The sequence below is a fragment of the Mus pahari genome, chromosome X (assembly GCF_900095145.1).
Source record: "Mus pahari chromosome X, PAHARI_EIJ_v1.1, whole genome shotgun sequence".
NCBI classification, from domain to species: Eukaryota; Metazoa; Chordata; class Mammalia; order Rodentia; family Muridae; genus Mus; species Mus pahari.
In genome coordinates this window covers 142,983,021-143,004,049 of record NC_034613.1, presented here as the reverse complement: position 1 = coordinate 143,004,049, position 21,029 = coordinate 142,983,021, and the positions used below count along the sequence as shown (strand labels likewise).

The window sequence follows — 21,029 nt, the reverse complement described above, 5'->3', positions numbered from 1 at the left end:
TGTGTTTTCCTTCACGTGCTGACACAACTGAGACGCAACTGAGATCTAGTGAAAAGGTGAGGTGGCCAGGCACCCCAGCTGGCCATGGGAATTTGGAAGCAGCGTGTGGCTGGCGTGGCAGCCGCCCGCCATGGGAGCTTAGCTAGCTGGGTAGAGATTTTGGAGCTCTGAGACAGTGTCTGCTGGGCTGAGAACAGGCTGGCCTGCCCTCTGGTGCCTTGCCTGCAGTAGCGTGAATGCTTTGTTGATATTACTCGCTACATGTGGTAATCCAACATGGGAAGCTAGAATCCACTAGAAATTTAAGATTTTTCGCCTATGAGTTAGAAATTTAGTTAGACATTTGGAGGTTTGATGAGCTGGGTAGAGTGGAGTCACGTGAGGACTCAATAGCAGGACCTTGCAACAAAGAAAGAGGGTTCTAAGGTCCCCTGCTGTGAAAAGAGACAATATGGCTGCTCTGAGCCAGAGAATGGAAGCTGCAGACTTCTCGGGGGCAGATATTGATTGAACTGTAAATTTATAAAATTGGGATTATTTGCTTTTAGGATAGATTTATATACAGATTTTGTCTGAATCAAATGGGGAATTTCGCCTGCATGTTGGAACTAGAATAGGGAAAATTACTGACTCCAAGTAGAGAGCAGTGATAATTGCTTGCTATGAACAGGTATTAATTAATAGAAGTCTATGGATCCAGGCAGAGAGCACAACAAATAGATGTTCTAACAGGTATTAATAAAATAAATGTCTATGGCTCTAGGCAGAGAGCATAACAGATCAATGGTATATTAAGGTCTGTAGGAAACTCATATTCTTTGAATATGGGCTCCATGGGAATTTGGGGTTAAAATCCTGGTTTGACTAGCTGCCTGCTTCTTATTATCAAATATTAATAGAAGTGTGATTAAATTGTTTTTATAGTTGGAGAGAATACAGATTTTCAAAATGAGTAGGATTATGAGGTTTTTGGTTGTTTTATTATTCCTCTAGAAGAGAAAGCAGGATACAATCTTTCCTGGTTGCTGACTAAAGGGTATGACTAAGGGTATGATTTGGGAGAAAGGTTTTGCCTTTGTGTTTTTAGGAAAGGTGATTAGTGTCTATACACCTTCCAGAGTTATATGGATCAGATATGATGAAGGGACCCCCCCCCCAAGAACTAGATTCCAGAGAATCAAACAAAAAAGTTACCTTGATGATATTAAACTTTTGTTTTGAGATTTGTATATTACAGGTTATTCAGCCTTGGTGAGTCTCATCGTCAGACATGCTGAACTGACCTGCTTGAACTCCTGATCTCAGGGACTTTCAGCCAGATCCAGTCAGGACAGACATCAGAGACTAAGACAATCGTTGGTGTGGCCTTCTTAAGGCCAACCAACTCCCCCAATTTTCCCTACCCTCCCCCTCCCTCAAAAATACCTCAACGCCCATATTCAGATGGAAGTAGTTATGACGAATCATTGCCCTGGTTCCCTGGACTTGAGCTGGGGGTGGGGGGGAAGGGATCTTTCTAGTTCTAATACAGAAAAAGGAGGACATGGGTAAACAAGAGGTAATTAATAGAACACATAATACGTATAACTCCTGACTGAACTTGTAAGGACTAATGCTAAACATTTGATGCCAATTGACAGCCTTATTGTCCATAACACTACTTACACTCTGTCCTAAGTGACTGCATCTATGAGGAAGTGGATAATTAAAGTTCAAGTTAAAGGGGGTAAAGAACTCCCTAGCTGAACTCAGGGCCATGATGTTGAGCTATTTACAGGTATAAGTTCTTTCTCATCTTTTCTTCTCGTCTCTTTTCTTTTCTTTTTTTCCTTTTCTTTCTTCTCTCTGTCTCTATGTCTTTCTGTTTCTCTCTCTCATTTTTCTTCCATACAATACACCCTAACCACAGCCTCCCCTCTTCACTCCACCCAGCCCTTCCTCCCCTCCAAAAGGTAAGAACTTTCATCTAGCAAAGCCATTGGCCAATATCCAAACAACGAGAACACTGTGGGTGTTTTGCTTGCCTTACTACCCTTATCAAAAATCAGTATCTAAACAGGACCTACTTACTGAATATAGCAAGCAGGATACTGAAAAGAGATTCTAAAATGTCAATAAACATGCAATTGGATTGTTGTTTCAATGGTACAGTATAGTATCAGCATCTAAAATGCACAATATCTATGGGTTATAAATTAAGGCCCTTTCTTTAATACCAATAAAAGTTAGAGGGACTTTAAAAATAAGACCAGACTGTAAGCATTCCAAGAATATGGACCAAAGGAAAATAAGGCTTTTTGTGGTTGTTAAGGTACTAACCAAGTCAAATCAAAGATATAGATAACCCCAAATGGTAAACAGGACAAGCCCTCTGAAGAACTCAATGAAGTATACAGTTTGTGTTTCAGCATTCTTTCGACTTCACCAACTGTCCTTAAATGCAAATATGTCATGTTCTTCAAATGGAGTTGCCTGAGGGAGGTAAAAACAGTCTACATTTGCAACCTCTGAAAGTGGGAGGTAAGTTTTTTTCAAATAAAAATTAGAGAACATGGAAGAAAGATGATTTCCCCTTATGTCTAGTACTGTACAAGGGGAAAGTGGAAGGGAAGGAGAGAAAGCAAGGGGGAAAAAAAATCAAAGCTTTGCATAGGTTTCTAGCTTAGATTGCTCAGTTTTTACATTTTTATTAGGGGGAAAACTGGACATGGAAGTTGATTATATATTTTTTCTCAAGACTAAGGAAAAATACTTAGCCAATTCTAAATGGTATAAAGGGATGTTATCATGACAATAAAATATTCACTTGCATAAGTAGAGCTTTTAAAGTACCTGTTGTTTTTAAAAGTGATTACAACCAGGGTATAAGCTCAAGATGTTTGTGTATACCTCCCTCAAATTTGATTTAACTCCCCCCCCCAAGTTGGTGACAATACTAATAACTATAATTCATAGGTTTCTGTGCAGAATTAACCATATGTAGTCAGGCTAGGTAACACAAGCCTATAATTGCAGCTGTTTGGGAGACTGAGGCAGGATATGTGTCAATGCCTGCTAGGCTACAGAATGAGTTCAAGATCAGCTTGAATATCTTCGTGAGACACTGTTACAGGACAACTGGATACAATGCAGAGATCAAGAGATCATGGGGAGCCCAGCCCCAGAAGATGCAACTAAGACTCTGGGAACATCACAGAAGACAGGCAACCAGGATGTCTGCTGGGAGACTGTGTCTCCCAGACATGATTGCCTAAACAAGACCAGAATAATGGTAATATCAACAGATATACTAAGCAGGATGGGAAAATCTCAAAGTGGCTCTTCCTTAGACAAAGAACTACAGGCAAGTAGCCACTCCCAGGATGAGTTCCCTAATTTGTTATATAACACCAAATAGTCAGCCCAGCATTCTCAATGCAAACAACAAAAACAGCTCAGCAGGCTCTACCTATATCTTTGTTGCATATGTACAACAATATTAATTTTAAAAAGGCCATTAGTTTGAGAGGGAGATAGGGGTGGAGACATGGGAGTGGTGGGAAGGAGGAAAGAGAAGATATAGATGATGTAATTGTATTTTAATTAAAAATATATTAAATTGTTAAAGTAAAAGAGCTGGGTATATATAGCTGAGTTATAAGAGTATTCGCTTAGCTGGTATGGGAATCAAGGCTTAATCCCTAATACTAAAACAATCATATGTATGTACAAATATACATATGAATATATTTATGTACTTCAAAATTACTGATAGGCATACAGCTATCTGTGAATAAATATTACATTTTTTGACCCTTTACTAAACCTGGACCCTGATTAAGGTATCTTGAAATTCTTTCTCTAAAGAAATTGGGCAAACTGACAGCTGTCAAGAAAATAACCTGTATTCTTTTTTAAACCATTTACATACCCAGATCATTAGGTATTGAGAACTCTAAAGGAGAAGAGCAATTAGCACTCATGCATGAAACATGAAGTACCAGTTTTTCTATAATCTTTATCTCTTTCAACTAGGAAGGAAATCACCATCTTATTCAAGGATAACAGAACAAAAAGGGCCAAGAAGATTCCTTTCGACTTATAACCTGCCCCCTTTCCTTTCCAGACACTCTTGTTATTAACAATTCTTTTCAGGGTTAGAGGTATGGCTCATGGTGAAAGGAGAGCGACTCCCAAAAGCATTCACTGAAGTCCACATGCACACCATGGCAACTGCACACCGACACACACAAAAACACACATATACTAAATTTTCTTACAATTATTTTTAGAAAGAGAAAGTAGGTAGAACTTCCCTCTTTCAGATGTCTTTCACTAGATCTTACATATCAGTTCTCTAATGAATTTTCACTTGAAAATTTCTGTCTCTACTGAGAACCATAGTCTTCTATTTAGTTAGAATTTAGTATTTCAGTTTTGGCCTGTAGTTGGGATTTCAGAAGGCATCCCAAAGCATTTTCAATTTTCTTTTCCATGTACAATATGTGTGAGCACAGGGACATGCTTAGTGCACCTTCCATCTTGTTTGTCACTAATGTATCAAGCTAGTCTCCGTGAATTTGTGGCAATTCTCCTGGCTCTACTCTTCTCACAGTAAGTGCATGCTTCTGCATTCAGCCTCTGAGATCTCAGCATCAGAACTGTCCCCAACCATGCATGGCAAAGGCTTTTTACCCACTAAGCTCTCTGCCTAGCTAGCCCCAGTTTTACTTTTAATAGAGCAGCTTAAGAGGTACACTTAGCCCTTTGAGAGAGATGTACTTCTAAGAAAAATGTCCTGAGTTCTTTATATTCCTACCGAGCTATATAATCTCAGAGTAGCTGATTAATACAATATAACCAGGGCCTCACACACTAGTCTCACTTGTCACTACATTTAATTTTCCGGAAGAGCTAGGTATTTAAAGAAATTGTGGCTTCTAGAAATCTTATTGAATTTTCATCCATTTGAAGCTTGTTTTTACTCCCTATGTTCCACTAAGCATCAAAATACACAAAAGAATCAAGTGTTTTTTTTTTTTAATAGAACAAAATATTTTTCACTTAAGTGGTAAGTTTAAGAAAAGATTTCTCAACCTAAATTATTTACATTTCAGTTCTTTGGATTATTGGATTTAGTTATTTGCTGTGTGGGCTGTCCTTGCATAGCAGAAGGTTTCAAAGGATCCTGGCTATAAGAATCCCTCAGAGGTCCACTGGGGATATTATGGGCATCTAGTAGGTAGAGGAGGCCATAGATGCTACCAAACCTCCAATTAAGCCCAAAACAAAGCTCCCCAACAGATAATCACCCAGTCCAAAGTGTCACTAACATAGGTTGTTACCCCGTCTCTGTTTATCTGATTATATAAACATAACATGCTTCCATGACACACAAAAAGAAAAGCCTCCAGATATAGACAAATGTCCCTTGCTTTAGTAGAAGCAGAGGGGGGCAAAATGACAACATACAAACTGGTGCTCTACTAGAAATACTGTACTGTGTCATCAGAGCTCATAATTGAGCTGGGATAGTGGCACATACCTGCAATTTTGGTACTCAAGAGGCTAAGACAGGAAGATTTCTTCAATCGTAAATAAGACAAGTTGAGGCTCCGTAATTAGTTCTAGGACAGCTTAGATTATAGAATGAAACCCTACATTAAACACAAACACACACACACACACACACACACACACACACACACACACACTACAAAAGATGCCAGTAAAACAAAACAAGACTCTAGGGATTATAATAAGCTTTAATTTTTATATTAACAAAAGCTAACAAGTGAGGCAAAAAATTATGGAATATTTTAAATCATGAGTTTTAAAGTGCAATTACAAAATCAGCCAGTGTCTTTACAATGAGGTCTGATTTCAACTGAATCTCAGCTAATGCCAAAGTCATCTCCGCATAGCTGCTGCCATTTACTGTCAGATTCAGATGCTTCAGTACCCTCTCTCTCTGAACTTTGCGCTTGTACTGACGGATTTTGGCCCTTCTCCCTAAAAATGTCATGGCCCTATTATCTGTTCTCCTTGTTCTACAGTTATACCAACCTCTAACATACTCGAAGGCAGAAGTAGAAACTGAACAAAAGGTAACCAGTTCTGCCTCCAAAGTGGATGACAAATGATCAACTAAGAAATCCTCATTTTCGACCTTCAGATATTTAAAGGAACATATTTCAGGGAGAACTTTGATGAGATGGTCAAGACACTGGAACAAAACTCCTTGGCTCCTGAAATAAAAGACAAGTGTGTGTGACATGACTGTGACAACATACAATAGTCACATGCAAAATGCTCTAGCAATCAATTAATATTTATTCATAAACACAAAGATCAATAGAATTAAAATGCATGCTTTCATTGATAATACATTAGTTATATCAAAGCGCATGTTCTATGCCAATTAACATAGTAGCAATCAACCTACTGGCCAGATTATATATTACATGCTCAGTAACAACAGCAACATGGTATTTACTGAATATTCCCTATAGACGGGGTAAATTCTAAAATAATTACTAGCTTCAAAACAAACAAACAAAACAAAACCAAAAGACTAAAACAGAGACATTACTTTTCTATGCATTCAAACAATACCAAGCCATGACTGTAACCTGTCTCAGCACAGAATTCTACAGAGATGATGTTTGTTTGTTTGTTTTTCAACACGGGGTCTCTCTGTGTTACCCTGGCTATCCTGCAACTCACTCTATAGACCAGGCTAGCCTTAAACTTACAGAACTCTGCTTGCATCTGCCTCCCAAGTGCTGGAATAAAGACATACACCGCCACCACCTGGTTTTGAGAGACACACAAATTTCTAGGAACTGGTTTGAACTGGATGTGCATTACCTGCAATAGATTGTTAAAATTCCTTCAGATGCTGTTCTCTGCTCCCAGGACAAGAGTGCTCCACAATTTTGTAGCTTTTTATAAAGGTATATTTCCGTACATTCTTGAATTCTTTCACATTTCATGTGTTTCAAGAGCCATACCTTCATAAAATTCAGGGCATGGGTAGGTGATGTGACACAGAAGGGGTACTTGGGCAATACTCCAAGAAGTGAAAAAAAATCCTCCATATGTTCTACAAGAAAAACACAACCCAAGTTCGAGCCTTAAATTCTGTCTACGAGCAACCATTTTTCAAAATCTTCTGATTCAATTAAACACACAACAACAAAAATGACCCCTCAAATTACCTACTGATTGCTTCTTCGGGAATGCCAGGAGGTGGTTCTTACTGAAAAGATCTTGTAGATTAAAATCAAGGTTGCCACAGACAATATAATCATGCACAGTAGTTTTAGGATTATCTCTGTCACTAATGTTTAGCAGCACAGTGCAACACAATTTGTTGAATACTAGAAGTGGTGAAAGAGACGTTACAGCAGTGATTATGCGTGAAGATTCTCCCTTGGATGACTGGCCACAAAAAGAGCTTTCCTCTTCCTTGCTATCAGAGGTCAGCTTCATCCTTTTGATGCCTGGTCCTGTTTCCTTTGTCATCAAGGATGCTTCTGGAAAAGAATTCATACCCAAGCTAATCACCTGACTTTGACACTTCATAAGATGAAAACTGGACCTGTTGCCTTGATTCATTATCAGTGATAAAGTCATCTCGTTAGATCTGTGGGGGAAAAAAAGGATTTGGTTTATTGTACATTTTTTTGCTTCTGTTTTTCGAGACAGGGTTTCTCTGTATAGCCCTGGCTGTCCTGGAACTCACTTTGTAGACCAGGCTGGCCTCAAACTCAGAAATCTGCCTGCCTCTGCCTCCTGAGTGCTGGGATTAAAGGCGTGCACCACCACACCCTGCTTGTACATTTTTTAAAAATCAAATAGATGATTAAATGTTTACCAAAACAACAAAGCAGTTGTTTTCCCTCCTTCCCTTGGAATAATCATTTCAAGGCAAAATATTTAAAGTATTGGGAGTAAAAGCCTCAGAAATTTGAAGAATCCAGCGACCTCTCCTGGGTAGGCCCAAGCCCACACCCAAGAGGAGCTGTCCAGAATAAACTAGGCTTGCTGGTTTTTTGTTTTTTTAAAAATGGGGGCAGAGATAACATCAAGTTGGGTAGGGAGGGAAATGGAAGCTGATCGGGGAAGAGTTGAGGGAGGAGGGTTAATATGATGACAATATATTGTAGGAAATTATCAAGGAATAAAAAAAATAATATTAAAAATAAATGAGAAAAAACTAATTTTTAAGTTCTAGTAATAATTTAGAGTAAAATACCTTTAACATAAAATATGAAAATACTTCTGTCTTACACTCTCCTGAGTAATTGAAAATCTAACTTGAATATAGATTATTTCTTATCTTTCAGAAATTCTCTGATGTAGGTTTATTTAGGCACATTCCAATTCTATCAACATTATCAAGGAACAGTGACACCCAAAGAGGAATCTGCATGGCCTACTAAACTATACTAAAAATTACTCAAAGAACTTTAAAGAAACATAATAATCATACTGTTGATATTATGATTCTCTGAATATCATACACAGATTACACAATGAAGAAAATAGCAATTTTGTTGGCATAGTGGAGAACTAAATTTTCAGCAAGGGGGGCAGGGCAGGGAGAAATGGAGATACAAGACTGGTAGTGCTAAGACTATGAATATGGAGTTTTAGTCTGAATTGAAAGTATCAGCATGGATTTCTGCTGGGCTTTATTATTAAGAACAAGACTCCACAGTCAACTGATGAACCAAAGATAGCTCTCATCTCCATACATAAAGAAATACCCACACTTCTGATTTAGAAAAAAAATAATGGTGACAGGGAAACACGTAAAGGGATACCACAGCAGGAAATCAGTCAAGTCAGCCCATAGTACTTTACAGGGGGAAAGGCAGAGTTTCAAAATATACATTACATGAGAAAACAGCACACATATTCAGGCATGCCAAACTTGTATCCTAGAAAATCAATGCACCTAAGTCACCATGTGAAACAAAAAGCCCAAACCCTTTATGGCCAATCGCCTCAAACATCTTAGAAGTCAATGAACAAGCAGGCATAGTAACACACATTTGGAACCCTGTAGCTGCAATGGCTGGGATATGAGAATCAAGAGTTTGAAGCCAGGCTGGGCAAAAACAGGGTTCTAAATCAACTTAGAATACAGAGGAAGATCTTGTCTCAGGAAACCAAAAGAAACTCACTGAAACAAGATTAAGTGGAAGCCAATCACTAGGTAAGTTGCTTGGACTCCATTATTGTTAGGACAGTTGAATATACATATTAGCAGAGTCATTCCAACTTTTTCTTTCTCTGCGTGCACATTTGTGGATCCCCAGTTTGGTGGAAACAGCAGATATTATTTTCCTCTCCATGACTTCTAGCCCAAAGGAGAAAAATCCACTATTATTAGAGACTGTTACTTAACTAGAGAGATAGCAAGTGTGAATTGCAATGTCTTATGCAAATCAAATTTCAAAAGCTCAGAATGAAAATAAATAGATCATTAATATTATTTTTGTCCTGAGTATATGTTGAAATGAAACTCTGGGCAGGAGGGAGCCAATCAAATATTGAAATTAATTCCACTTGCTTTCTTTCCATTTTTAATAAGGCTACTAGAACAATTAAAATTGCACGTGCCTTGTACTGACGTCTATTAAACAGTGCTGATATGCAGCGTCCCTGTGGCATTATTACATGAAAATGTACTTACTCCTTCAAAGATGTGACTTTTGCACCCACAACTAAGTCATCATCTAGTACACGGCACCATGTCTGCTCTACAATATGTTCTGGTTCTGGAAAATTGTCTGGTAAGTTTTCCTCAGGGGTGGGGATACTGTTTTCATCGTCATCACAGAAAGGAACAAGACCGCCCTTAAATAGAAATGTTAAAATAGATGATTTAACACACACACACACACACACACACACACACACACACTGACTAACCCAAAATGTATGTAAGGCAAGTCAGCTCTGAAGCTTTATGGCTTGATGAAGCATGCTGGCCTTGGGAACCATAGACCGCATCCTTTCGAAGATAGCCATGAATACAGCCCAATACATTTGTAGATGATTACACCATATTGCAATGTCAATAGGCTAGACACCACAGAAACTTTTTAAAATAAATTATAATAGGGCATAATAATAAATAATGAAGGTAATAAAATAACTTAAAAGTTAGAGGTTACATATAACTTACTAAAATAAAATTCATGAAACAATTATATACTCAGGTCAAGAATCACAACCTGCGTGGAAGAAGACTTATCCAATATAGAGCCAATAGGGACATAAAACTGCATTTTAATAAAGTTTGATAATATATACCGCAAGTATGGTGAAAACAATCCAATCTGTGACTTGCATTGAGCTCAAGATCTGAATGAACTTCTGCATTCATAAAACTGACTAAATTATATTTTTATGGGTAGTTTATAGAATTCGGCTGAAGTTTTATCATTACTTTCCTGACCATTCTCAAGACATTTCCATAAACACAGGATTACAATTTGAATAGAGTTCACAGTTAGGAGAAATAAACTATTACTTTGATGTCTAAATACCATCTGTGCATCATTACATTAAACCCTCATAATAAGCAGAGTAGCCTTTGCCAGTTGTAGTATTCTCTACATTTTCCAGATAAGACAAATGAGCTAGAGAGGTTAAGTAACTTGCTTAAAGTCGCACAGCTACAAAGTGGTAGAGCTGGCTTTGAACTGAAACTGACCAATAAAATACTGGGCTCCTGAATCCAGTGTTTTTCAATATTATGAACATTGCTTGGTTACTCTTCTTTTCAATCCAACAAGCAATATTTTCTACTTTATTCTAATTTAAATAAAGTCCTTCAATAATAGTACATTGTCAATTGATTAATTGATTAAAACAAAAGAAATCACATGATAAACTTTACTGTTCTAACTTTACCTCTTCGTCACTTGGCATATTGTCAACTTTCCCATAAACTGAGTTTAAAAGAGCCTTCCAAGACTTTGCAATAAATTTATCCTTAAAAGAGATATGCTGCTGGAATTTGTTAAGAAAAATAAAAGAATTCTGTAAAACAAAAAGAAAAAAAAAGTCACTCACAATTTCAACTGAAACAGGGCCAGGGCATATTGTGAGTCCAGGAAGTTCTCTAGAGAGAACACTTGCAGAGAAAAGCTCTTTTGTTTATAGACTGTTACTCTTAACAAGAGAGTTACTTTGTGTTCACAGCAAGATTCCGCAAGTAACTGTTACAGAGTTTAGTCACTAAGTCGAGAATCTCCATACAGTAGTATCCATTTTATTGTGGAGCTAGTAACACATACCACTCTGAATAAAACCTGAGGCCTTGCAACAGTGTTACATTTACAAAACAAAACAACAAAACTTCTTTTTCTTTTTGAAATAACTTGTTTCAAAACAGTGTTCAGATGAGTAAAAACATCCTGAATAGAAAAGTTAACCTGAAGTTTGAAACTGTTCATATACTTTTTACAAGAAAAAATTATGAATATAGTAATATTCATAATTTGCTTTCTTTGGTTTTGTCCTGATACACTCTATTTTAGCATTCTGTCTAAGCTCCGCCCTACAGTTGCTGGGCAACAGCCAGGTAAGGTCCTCCCCACAGTTCCCTGGCAACAGCCAGGTAGGCCTGACCCACTATTAGAGGGGGTGCTTGCTCCTTCCTCACTCTCTTGGTCTCTTGTTCCTCCCTTGCTCTTCTCCTGCTTCCCTTCCCCCCTTTCCACTCATGGATGGCCTCTCCTCTCGCCTCTCTGCCCTACTACTCTCTTAACTCCTTTCCCTATGCCCTGAATAAACTCTATTCTATACTAGACTGTTGTGTGGCTGGTTCCTCATGGGGAAGGGATGCCGTGGCATGGGCCCGCTGAGGCATTGCCTTCCCCCATACCTTACCACACCCCAATAGAACATACTCCCCTCCTTATCTTTTTTATAAATACAACCCTCTACTAACAAAAAAGATCCTGCTGAGAACTATTGAAGAAACAAACTTTGGCTCAGAACAGGGCATAGAGCGATATATTTCTTTTACTGTACAAGAATATTAGATTTTAGCTCTAAGGATGAAAATAATCATGGACTATACTTTGCTACTAAAACAGTCTTGTCATTGGATTGACTGAAGTTGTTTCATTTAGATAGGCATGTGAGACTGTTTAAATACTAATACAACTTCCAATAAAATGTTCTACCATATTTCAAAAACTTTTAGCTTCCTTACTTTTGAACTAAACTTTTTTTTTTTAAATCAATGACTGGAGGAAGGGAGACAGATTTATTTCTCTTACCTCATTACAAAGTGTGTAATATGTCTAGTTAATATTTTGAAGCATCTCGTGTTGGCCCAGCTCTCCTGGCTTCGGACTGTTCATACTCCATCGCTCATATACTTGGGTACTTATAATTTGGGTGGGAGGAGATTTATCTACTCAAGGTGGGCTGACTGAAAATGAACCGTCTGAAACTAACACTGGCCTCTATCGGGTTTTCTCATTCTGTCCCCTGTGCTCCATGACAAAAATAGCAGATCTCTAGTTTCAAATATTGGGAAGCTTGGTTATTAAACCATAAAACTAAACCAAGCTCACTGTAAGAAATGTAATCAATATCAAAGGGTTCCTCGTTGTCTTTTTGTAGACACATAATCCTGGAGCCAATAGATTGCTTACCTTTCCAGAATTTTCCCACATATGGTAAGAACTGTTTTCTTTCATCCCCTTTCAACCAGAAATCCAAACCAAGCCCTGACCTAGGAACAGACTGCCCTACTTGACACTGAACCCTGCTCTAAAATTCCTTATTGTGAACTCTACTACACAGTCCCCAAATGGCACAATTTAGAAAAGTGTCAAGTCTACAAATGCAGTCAGCACCTACAAAACTTCATCCAAGCAAATGTATAGATTCTAGGAGCTGCAGGAGAGGCCTGAACAAAAATTTTTTTTTTCTTTCTAGGAGTCAACACTACCCTGGAGTCTTACCAGAATTTTGCTTTGCTTCTGAATTTTAGCACATTTTCTCCATATTCCTGACGAGAGTTTTTAGGCTTATATTGTTTCTGAACATTGCCTCAATTGGACCATCATGTGTCCATCAGCTTTTAAGGTTGCTCATGCTGTCCCTAACAGCTGTCGATCTTCCTTTTTAGTGTGTGACAACATTCCAGCCAATGATTACACTCCACTTCTGGTGACCAGCATTTGTGTTGTGTCTACTTGTGGGACATTATGAACAATGACATCGACATTTGCTACAGACTCAATCGTCTCTTCCTGGTGTGGGTCCTCCATGTTCCTCCCTGCTAACAACTAAGTTGATGCAATGGACTCTACTGTTAGCTCTGAGGCATTTAATCTTTCTGGGTCTGTAGATTTCATCATGTGTAAAATGAGAAGTTGGGGAAAAATAGTCACTAAAAGAATTTCCACTTCCCAGATGACCCTGGCTTCTTTTGTCAAGTTGACAAAAAGATTAATGAACACATGATCTGTGAGTGTATTTCCAAGAATAATAACTAAAGGGGGCATGGGACACTCTGGATGTGACAGAGCATCACCCCATCGGCTAAAAGAGGGAAGAGGAAGAAGCACATTAACCCAGGCATTCTCTGCTTCGTGGCTATCATGAGATGGGCAGCTGTGCTCCACCATACCCCGAGTGTTCCAATATGCTGCTTCATCGGAAGCCCTAAGCAATTGCTGCTGGCCAGGCAGGGACTGAAGTCTCTGAAACTGGTATCCAAAGAAATCTCTTCCTTAGAGCAGTGGTTCTCAGCCTTCTTAATGCTTCATCCCTTTAAAACAGTTCCTCATGTTGTTGGTGACTCCCAACCATAACATTATTTTGTTCTAATTTCCTAACTGTAATTTCGCTACTGTTAGGCATTGTAATGAAAAAACTCTGACATGCAGGGTTATATATGTGACTCTCAAAGGCATTTTACCCCACTGGTTGAGAACCATTGCCTTGGACATTATGTTAGGAAAGTTGTCAGTAATGAAAACTAACAGAGTAGCTGGGTGTGGTGGTGCACGCCTTTAATCCCAGCACTTGGGAGGCAGAGGCAGGCGGATTTCTGAGTTCGAGGCCAGCCTGGTCTACAGAGTGAGTTCCAGGACAGCCAGGGCTACACAGAGAAACCCTGTCTCGAAAAACCAAAAAAAAAAAAAAAAAGAAAGAAAGAAAGAAAGAAAGAAAGAAAACTAACAGAGTGCTATACGGCTGGTACATTTAGCTAAAAGCAGTAATTCCTTTACAGGGACTTTCATGGTCGGTCTGAATTAGTCTCACCTATGCTGGCTTAGAAGTTGGTATATACTGACCTTAAATTCTTATCTCTCTCAAGTGCTGTGGTTGCCTGGCTTTTGTAGAGAATTTCATTAGGAAGAAGATGAGAGTAGACTGCTACTTGTCTTTTAATGTGCTTTAAGTCACTATATTCATTGCCCCTCTAAGAGACATGCTACGACATACTACTGATCATACATACAAGAATGCTTCCAAAACTGGGCTTCTTTGATTTTCGTTCATAGAGCTTGTCAACCCTACTAAATCCTAGAACAAAGAGTTATCGTCTATAGACAACATACTTATATATAGCATCACAACAACAGTTTGTGTTATTATTTTTGAGACAGGTCTTGCTGTATTGACTCGGCTGTCCTGGGACTGTGTATAGAGAAAGCTGGACTCAAAGTAACAGTTACCCTGCCTCACCTTTTCAAGTGCTAAAATCACAGGCCTGAAACACTACAATCTACCTTCATGGTATTAATTGTTCTTTTTTACAGCTGTGCCCCAAACACAGAGTTCTCCAAAATACCCCTTTTGTCTAAACACAGAGCTGCTTAATCCTGCAAGCATATTTCTTTCAATGCTATATGCTTCAGTTAGAACTCATTAATGAAAAAAAAAAAAAAAAAAAAACAGAGGTAACCAGGGACCAGAGACACTAACGTCTAATTGGCTTTCCAGTGCTGGAAGCACCAAATAATAATTTTCATGCTCCTCTTCCGCCAAAGGGTCTTCACAGCAGTCCAGTGGTTTGGTCTAATGATAGAAAACATCAACACAAATTGTGAAATAAATTGAAAATTCAGAGGATCAAAAAAAAAAAAAAAGGCAAACAACATTTACCCAAAGCAGAGTTCCTCATGAAAAAGAAATAATGTGTTTCAACATCTGGTAATTAGGCAAGTATCACTGTGGGCCCCACTATTACCACTTCAAATGTGTATACTGTATCACATAGTATCAGCTCATTACTTTCTAAAAAACCCTAGAGCAAAGAACAAGTATCTTCATTGTGTAAACAAACAAACAAACAAAAAAAAAAACATTTGGAGAGATTCCTACTCTGCTTAGATCTGAAACTTCGGGGAAAATAATCCACCTTATGATAAAGGCTTCAAGGTTACTTCACCTCTTCCTTGTACTTGAAAGCATTTATGGCATTCATTCCATTTGTTTATTTCTGGGACTGTTTCACAGCACGTGTCCTGGTGTGTATGTGGAGGTCAGAGGACAACCTGTGGACATCAGCTTTCTCCTGCCATGTAGGTTCTAGATATACAACTCTGGTCATCAGGCTTGGCAACCAGGGCCCTCATCACTAAGCCATCTCACATCACTCCTTTCCTCTTTTCAGAAGGAACTTCATGCTCTTTTATTCCTTCATCAGGGCAATACTGCTTACTGGTACAAAATGGTGCTTCAGAAGCAAAAATAAAGTTCACTTACAGCACTACTGACATTTGAGTGACCATTAGATATGCCGTATGTAATACAAGTTTATATAAAAAACATGGTCAATTTATATAACATTTGTTGAGAAGGATAACATATAAAAGATTCACTGGATATAATTTTAGAATTTTAAAGTATAAAATAATAACTATTTCAATAGAGGAGCAAGCATTTAAGTACTAAAATGACTATAATATATATCATAATATATTATGTCTCTCTCTATATCTCTCTCTATATATATATCACATTAAATATATCTCTCTATATATATCTCACATTAAATATATAACATATTTAGTATATTAAAATAAAATAGAAAACATATATCATAGATCTGTATCTATATACACATACTAACAAACATACTACATAAACAGAACTTACTGAGTACCATATTTTGACAAAATCTGTTACTGTAAATGAGGTCAGCTGATCTGCATCCAGAGAGTCCTCAAAAACGACCAGTACTTGTTCAGTTCCAACTCCAGCAAAGTCATTTACCAGTACTAAGCTAAGTTGTTCCCACTTAGCAACAACCTGAAAGAAAGGCAGCATTACAGGAAGAATACAGAAAAAAGATATGTAAATCAACTCATAAGCCTTTTTGTTCCAAGCAGTTTTTAACTGTTAACTTCATTCTTACAAATGACCGATCAAAGTGGCACTATAAAAGCTAAAGGTAAAGCTATTATAGGAGCCAAAACCAAATACTGAGATATTTATGTCATATTTTGTCAAAGCTTATCTAAAGGCTTTTATCATCCCAATTTCTATATTTAAAATCTTATGATCTGTGTACGAATTCAAACACTTCCCATAACTAACACTTTGGGAAGCCTAGCATTCAACATGAGTAAAACTCTAATAAAGAGTCTTTTCTACGGCATGGTTAATCTAAGGATGACCTATTTCCCATAAGCCTCTGTTGATATAATATTTACAATCAGACCAATTTCCCAAGGAAGTCAGTATCCCTGATAATTGAAAGGTGATGAACCTAACAGCTTAACCCCAGGGGTGGTGGAAGAGGCATTGTTATTATCAGGGACAAACAGCAGGAGACCTAGAAGCAATTCTACCTAAATAGAAAGATCTGTTACATTTAAAATAGAATAGCAGCCAAGGAGTTTAAAATAGATTGCTTAAAGGTCCATAGAGCTAAGGATCAGATCACCTCCCTTAGGCAGCATAGCTCAACTTCCCACTCAGAATCCAAGGAACATAGACACGTTACCTAGATGACACAGCAAAGTGGCTTATGCTTCAGAAGAATGTAAATAGGGCACTTCAATCTACATAATAAAATACCGACCCTGATCCTACAGTACTACTTTCTAAAGCCTTGATTCTTCACTTGTATAGGGAGGCAGTATATCTGAAAACCCACATGCCTTCCCACAATTTCAGGGCATAATGAACTACAGAAAGGAGACACTGTATTCAGCTCATGTGTAGGCAGTCATGCTGGGGAGATTTTATGGCTGTAGATCCTGACTTTCCTAGGGTTCCTAGGGCATTTAAACATCAAAGAATTATCCATGAATGTACAAGCATATTTGTAATGAATCTTTCAAGCACTGCTATTTAATGCAAATAGAACTGAAACAAAAATGGGAAGCACATGTATAATTTTAAACTTTCAGTAAAAAGGTAAAGATAATTTTAATATAGTCACTTTTCAGTGTAAGTGGAAGATTACCTCCTAAACCCTCTCTCGATTGAAAAAAAAAATCTGTGGATTTTTATTGGTATAGAATTTGTATATAATCAGACAAGCATGGTGGTGCATGGCTTAAGTTCTAGCACTCGGGAGAGAGCGGCAGATGGATATCAGAGTTCAAGACCATCCTAGTCTACAAAGTGTATTCCAGGATAGCCAGGGCTACACAGAGAAACTCTACCTCAAAAAAATCAATAACAACAATCACAATAATAATAATACCCACATTCTGCCACATACTATAAAACATCTAGATTATTTAAAATGTCAAATACAATGAAAATTCAACATTACAGTGGTTATACTGTACTAGATAGGGAATAGGGACAAGGAAAGAGTTTATATATATTCAGTAAAACCCCTGTTTGTGTCAAATGTTTTAAATCTGCAGTTGGCAGAGTCAACGTATGTAGAACACTTAGATATGGAAGGCTGATTATTTAACCTAGTATATCCAGAACATTACCATTTCAAGTCAATATAATCAATTAAGAATCACAATATTTTACTGCATTTTTACTACATCCTCTTTTTCAAAGACAAGGTTGCATTGCTTTAGTTCAGCCTTGGTTTCCCCACTTTTGAGATGTGGCACCATACCCAGCCCTTTACTAAGTCTGAAATCTCAGGTTGATTTCATATTTTTAATATGCTTTAATTCAGAGCACTCACATCTCAAATACTCAATAACTCCATAGGGCTAGTGGCTATATTAGACAGTACAACTACAAAACATATGACTCTTCTATTGAAAATACAAATATCTGTGCATACCTGACAATGGGCTCAAATTTGAAATGTTCACTAAACAGATTCTTGTCAAAACTTGCAGGGACAGTTTCCACTTGAGTGAAAGCCTAAGAGAGAATGTAGTCCTATCACTGAATTAAATATCCCTGGGGCTTTTATGAAGGGCTTGTCTGGGAGCAAATACAATATTTGATGACTTAGATTTTCATTATTCACTTGAGTTGATGCTCCTTTGTATTTTTGTAAGCTACTCAATTCCTTCCTGGAATAATGTAGATTAAACAGATTCATGGCTAACACAAGGAAAGAGTCTATATGGGGACAAAACTGATACTAAAAAGATAAATTTATTATTTAATAAAGTATTCATTCTATTATTGAAAACCTCTCACACATGGTGATAAATAATATAGGCTCAGAATTCAATATTAACAAATGTTCCATTCCATTTTTTGCCTTAACTGCTAAGTATAATAGTTCAAATATAATTACTGTACTTCCTCTAATTTAGGCATTCCAATATGGTTACACTAATAAAAATTATAGTTATAATAAAAAGACAAATAAATATAATTAAAGTTATACATTTATGCATCCAAACTCAAAACCTTTATGATTTCAAACATCAAGGCCCAAAACCACTATCAGGTAGAATACAGATAACTTTAAGAAAAAAAACAAATAAAACAAAACAAAACAAAACAGAACAAAACAAAAAATCAGGCTGGAGAGATGGCTCAGTGGTTAAGAGCACTGACTGCTCTTCCAGAGGTCCTGAGTTCAATTCCCAGAAACCACATGGTGGCTCACAACCTTCTATAATAGGATCTGATACCCTCTTCTAGTGTGTCTAAAGGCAGCTACAATGTACTCGTATACATTGAAAACAATGAAAAACATAAAAAGGAATCATCTGTAAAGACTAATGATTAAAAACTGACTAGCAAAATGGAAATGCTTAGAAAATCTAAAAAAGCGTTGAGCATGATGGTAGCACAAAGCTGTAAACCTAAGACTCAGGAGGCCAAGAATGCAGACTGGAAAATTTACAGCCAGCTTGAACTATACATATTAAGACCTGTTTCCAAAAAAAAAACAATGAAGCAAAATACAAGAAAAGCCCAAGATTACAAACAGAACTATTAGGAGATTGAGATTAAGCCCCATACCTTAAATTTCTTTTCTGAAACAGCACAAGCCTTGGACGGGAATGACACGATGAAAAATCGGTTTCTTTTCCCTGCATCTAGAATCTGAACTGAATGGGGACCTGGAAATGGAAGCTGACATGCTCTTACAGGAATTCCATTCTGGAACAAAATGAGCTGATTCTTCCGAGTCAGGGCAATCAGGGACATTCTTAACTGGTGGTCGACCATTTCAGCTGCACAGACATGCACGTGAGTTACCACACTACTGTAAGCAAGAGGGATCAGGTAACTGTTGCTTAACATTTCTTGATTTTTAAGAGCATATGCACAGAGGCTGGAATTGGAAAATTCATAATCTGATTCTGAAAGCTTGTGGGTACATTTATCCTCAGATGGTTCTGCCAGCCCCAAGAAACCTAGGCCAAAATTTTCAATCTCACCTATCCACTCAACAGAGGAAAGCGTAACTGATATATTAGTAACTTTCCCAATTTCAGAAGAGATATAGAAGAATTGGTTGAGATACTGCCAAACAACTATAGGGCCATCAAAGATCTTTGTGTTCTCATCCAATGCATGGTTTAGTTCAAAACTCAAAAGTCTTTCCAATTTGTTGAGATTGTGAAGAAACAGTATATAATATTTGAAAGCTTTGCTATTGTATTTTCTACATTGGATCAAAATGCAAGGAAGGTTAATTCTAGTTCTGAAATCTGACACACAGTTACAACACAGAATTTTTAAATGAGAATCTTTCTCCTTGATATTTAAAAAAACAGTGGATATCAGAAGGAATGCACTAGTTTCTCTGTCAAATATCATCCTTTTGACACCTAAGACAGATCGATCTGGAGGCATTTCTAAATCTGCAAACTCTCCTCTGGACAACTGAAAGACAAGGATTTCCCCATTGTAGCACAAGAACTTTGCTTGCTCATTAAATGGCATTGCTTGTTTGCCAGCCACTCTAATGCATCAAGTCTCTGTATTGATCCAGTTCCAAATGCAAATGGATTCCAATTGAGGCCTTTAATCCTAAAGAGAAAAAGAGAGAAAGAGACTGAATAGAACAGATACAGTAAAATATGCTGTCAGAAACTTATTTATCACATGCTATCTAATAGATCCTGATTGACCTTTGCCTCAGAAGTCTCCTTCCTCTGCTTCTGACGTGCTGGGATTACAGGTATGTATCATGCACCTGGTGACGATGTCATATTTACTCAAAAAAAAATTCTAAGACTGAGTAACCTGAATGTGTTATCATCGGGGAAAACTTTACTTAGATGTTCTATTTAAAGTACCTTCTGTCGAAGAAATGGTTAAAGGTGCTTAGCTGTGCATGCCTGAACAAGTGGGAGGAGCAGAGTTCACTAAGGAAAAAAAAAACCAACCCTGATGTAGTGATGTGCCCTGCATTCAGTGCACTTCTTTCCTGAGATGGGAGACAGAGACACCCCCTCCTGAAAGCCCTCAGGAAAAAAAGCTGCAATATGCAAAGCAGCAACAGAAACTAGAGGGACTCTGCCTCAGCAGGGTAGAACAACTCCAGAAAACTATCCTGTGACATTAATCTGTGTACCACACACACACACACACACACACACACACACACACACACACGGGCACAAAACCAAGTAATTTATGAAACAGAGAGATGG

General features: G+C 37.7%; 1 protein-coding gene across 1 annotated transcript; it reads right to left on the bottom strand.

The window, feature by feature from the left end:
- Window positions 1-5,732: 5,732 nt before the first annotated feature.
- Window positions 5,733-20,370, bottom strand: Fancb (FA complementation group B). The gene is made up of 8 exons (XM_029534283.1): window positions 19,387-20,370; window positions 16,132-16,284; window positions 14,956-15,048; window positions 10,912-11,040; window positions 9,686-9,849; window positions 7,200-7,627; window positions 6,850-7,084; window positions 5,733-6,227 (listed from the first exon to the last, which is right to left on the bottom strand). The coding sequence occupies exons 1-8, from the start codon at window positions 20,314-20,316 to the stop codon at window positions 5,813-5,815; spliced, it is 2,547 nt and encodes an 848-aa protein (XP_029390143.1). The 5' UTR covers window positions 20,317-20,370; the 3' UTR covers window positions 5,733-5,812.
- Between the last annotated feature and the right edge of the window lie 659 nt (window positions 20,371-21,029).

Coding starts and splice junctions, on each gene's coding strand:
- Fancb (XM_029534283.1), bottom strand. CDS start 20,316: ATGCCATTTAATGAGCAAGCAAAGTTCTTGTGCTACAATGGGGAAATC. Junction 7,085..7,199: donor CCCGAAGAAGCAATCAGTAG/GTAATTTGAGGG, acceptor TTTTTCTTGTAG/AACATATGGAGGATTTTTTT. Junction 6,228..6,849: donor ATTTTAACAATCTATTGCAG/GTAATGCACATC, acceptor CTTTTATTTCAG/GAGCCAAGGAGTTTTGTTCC.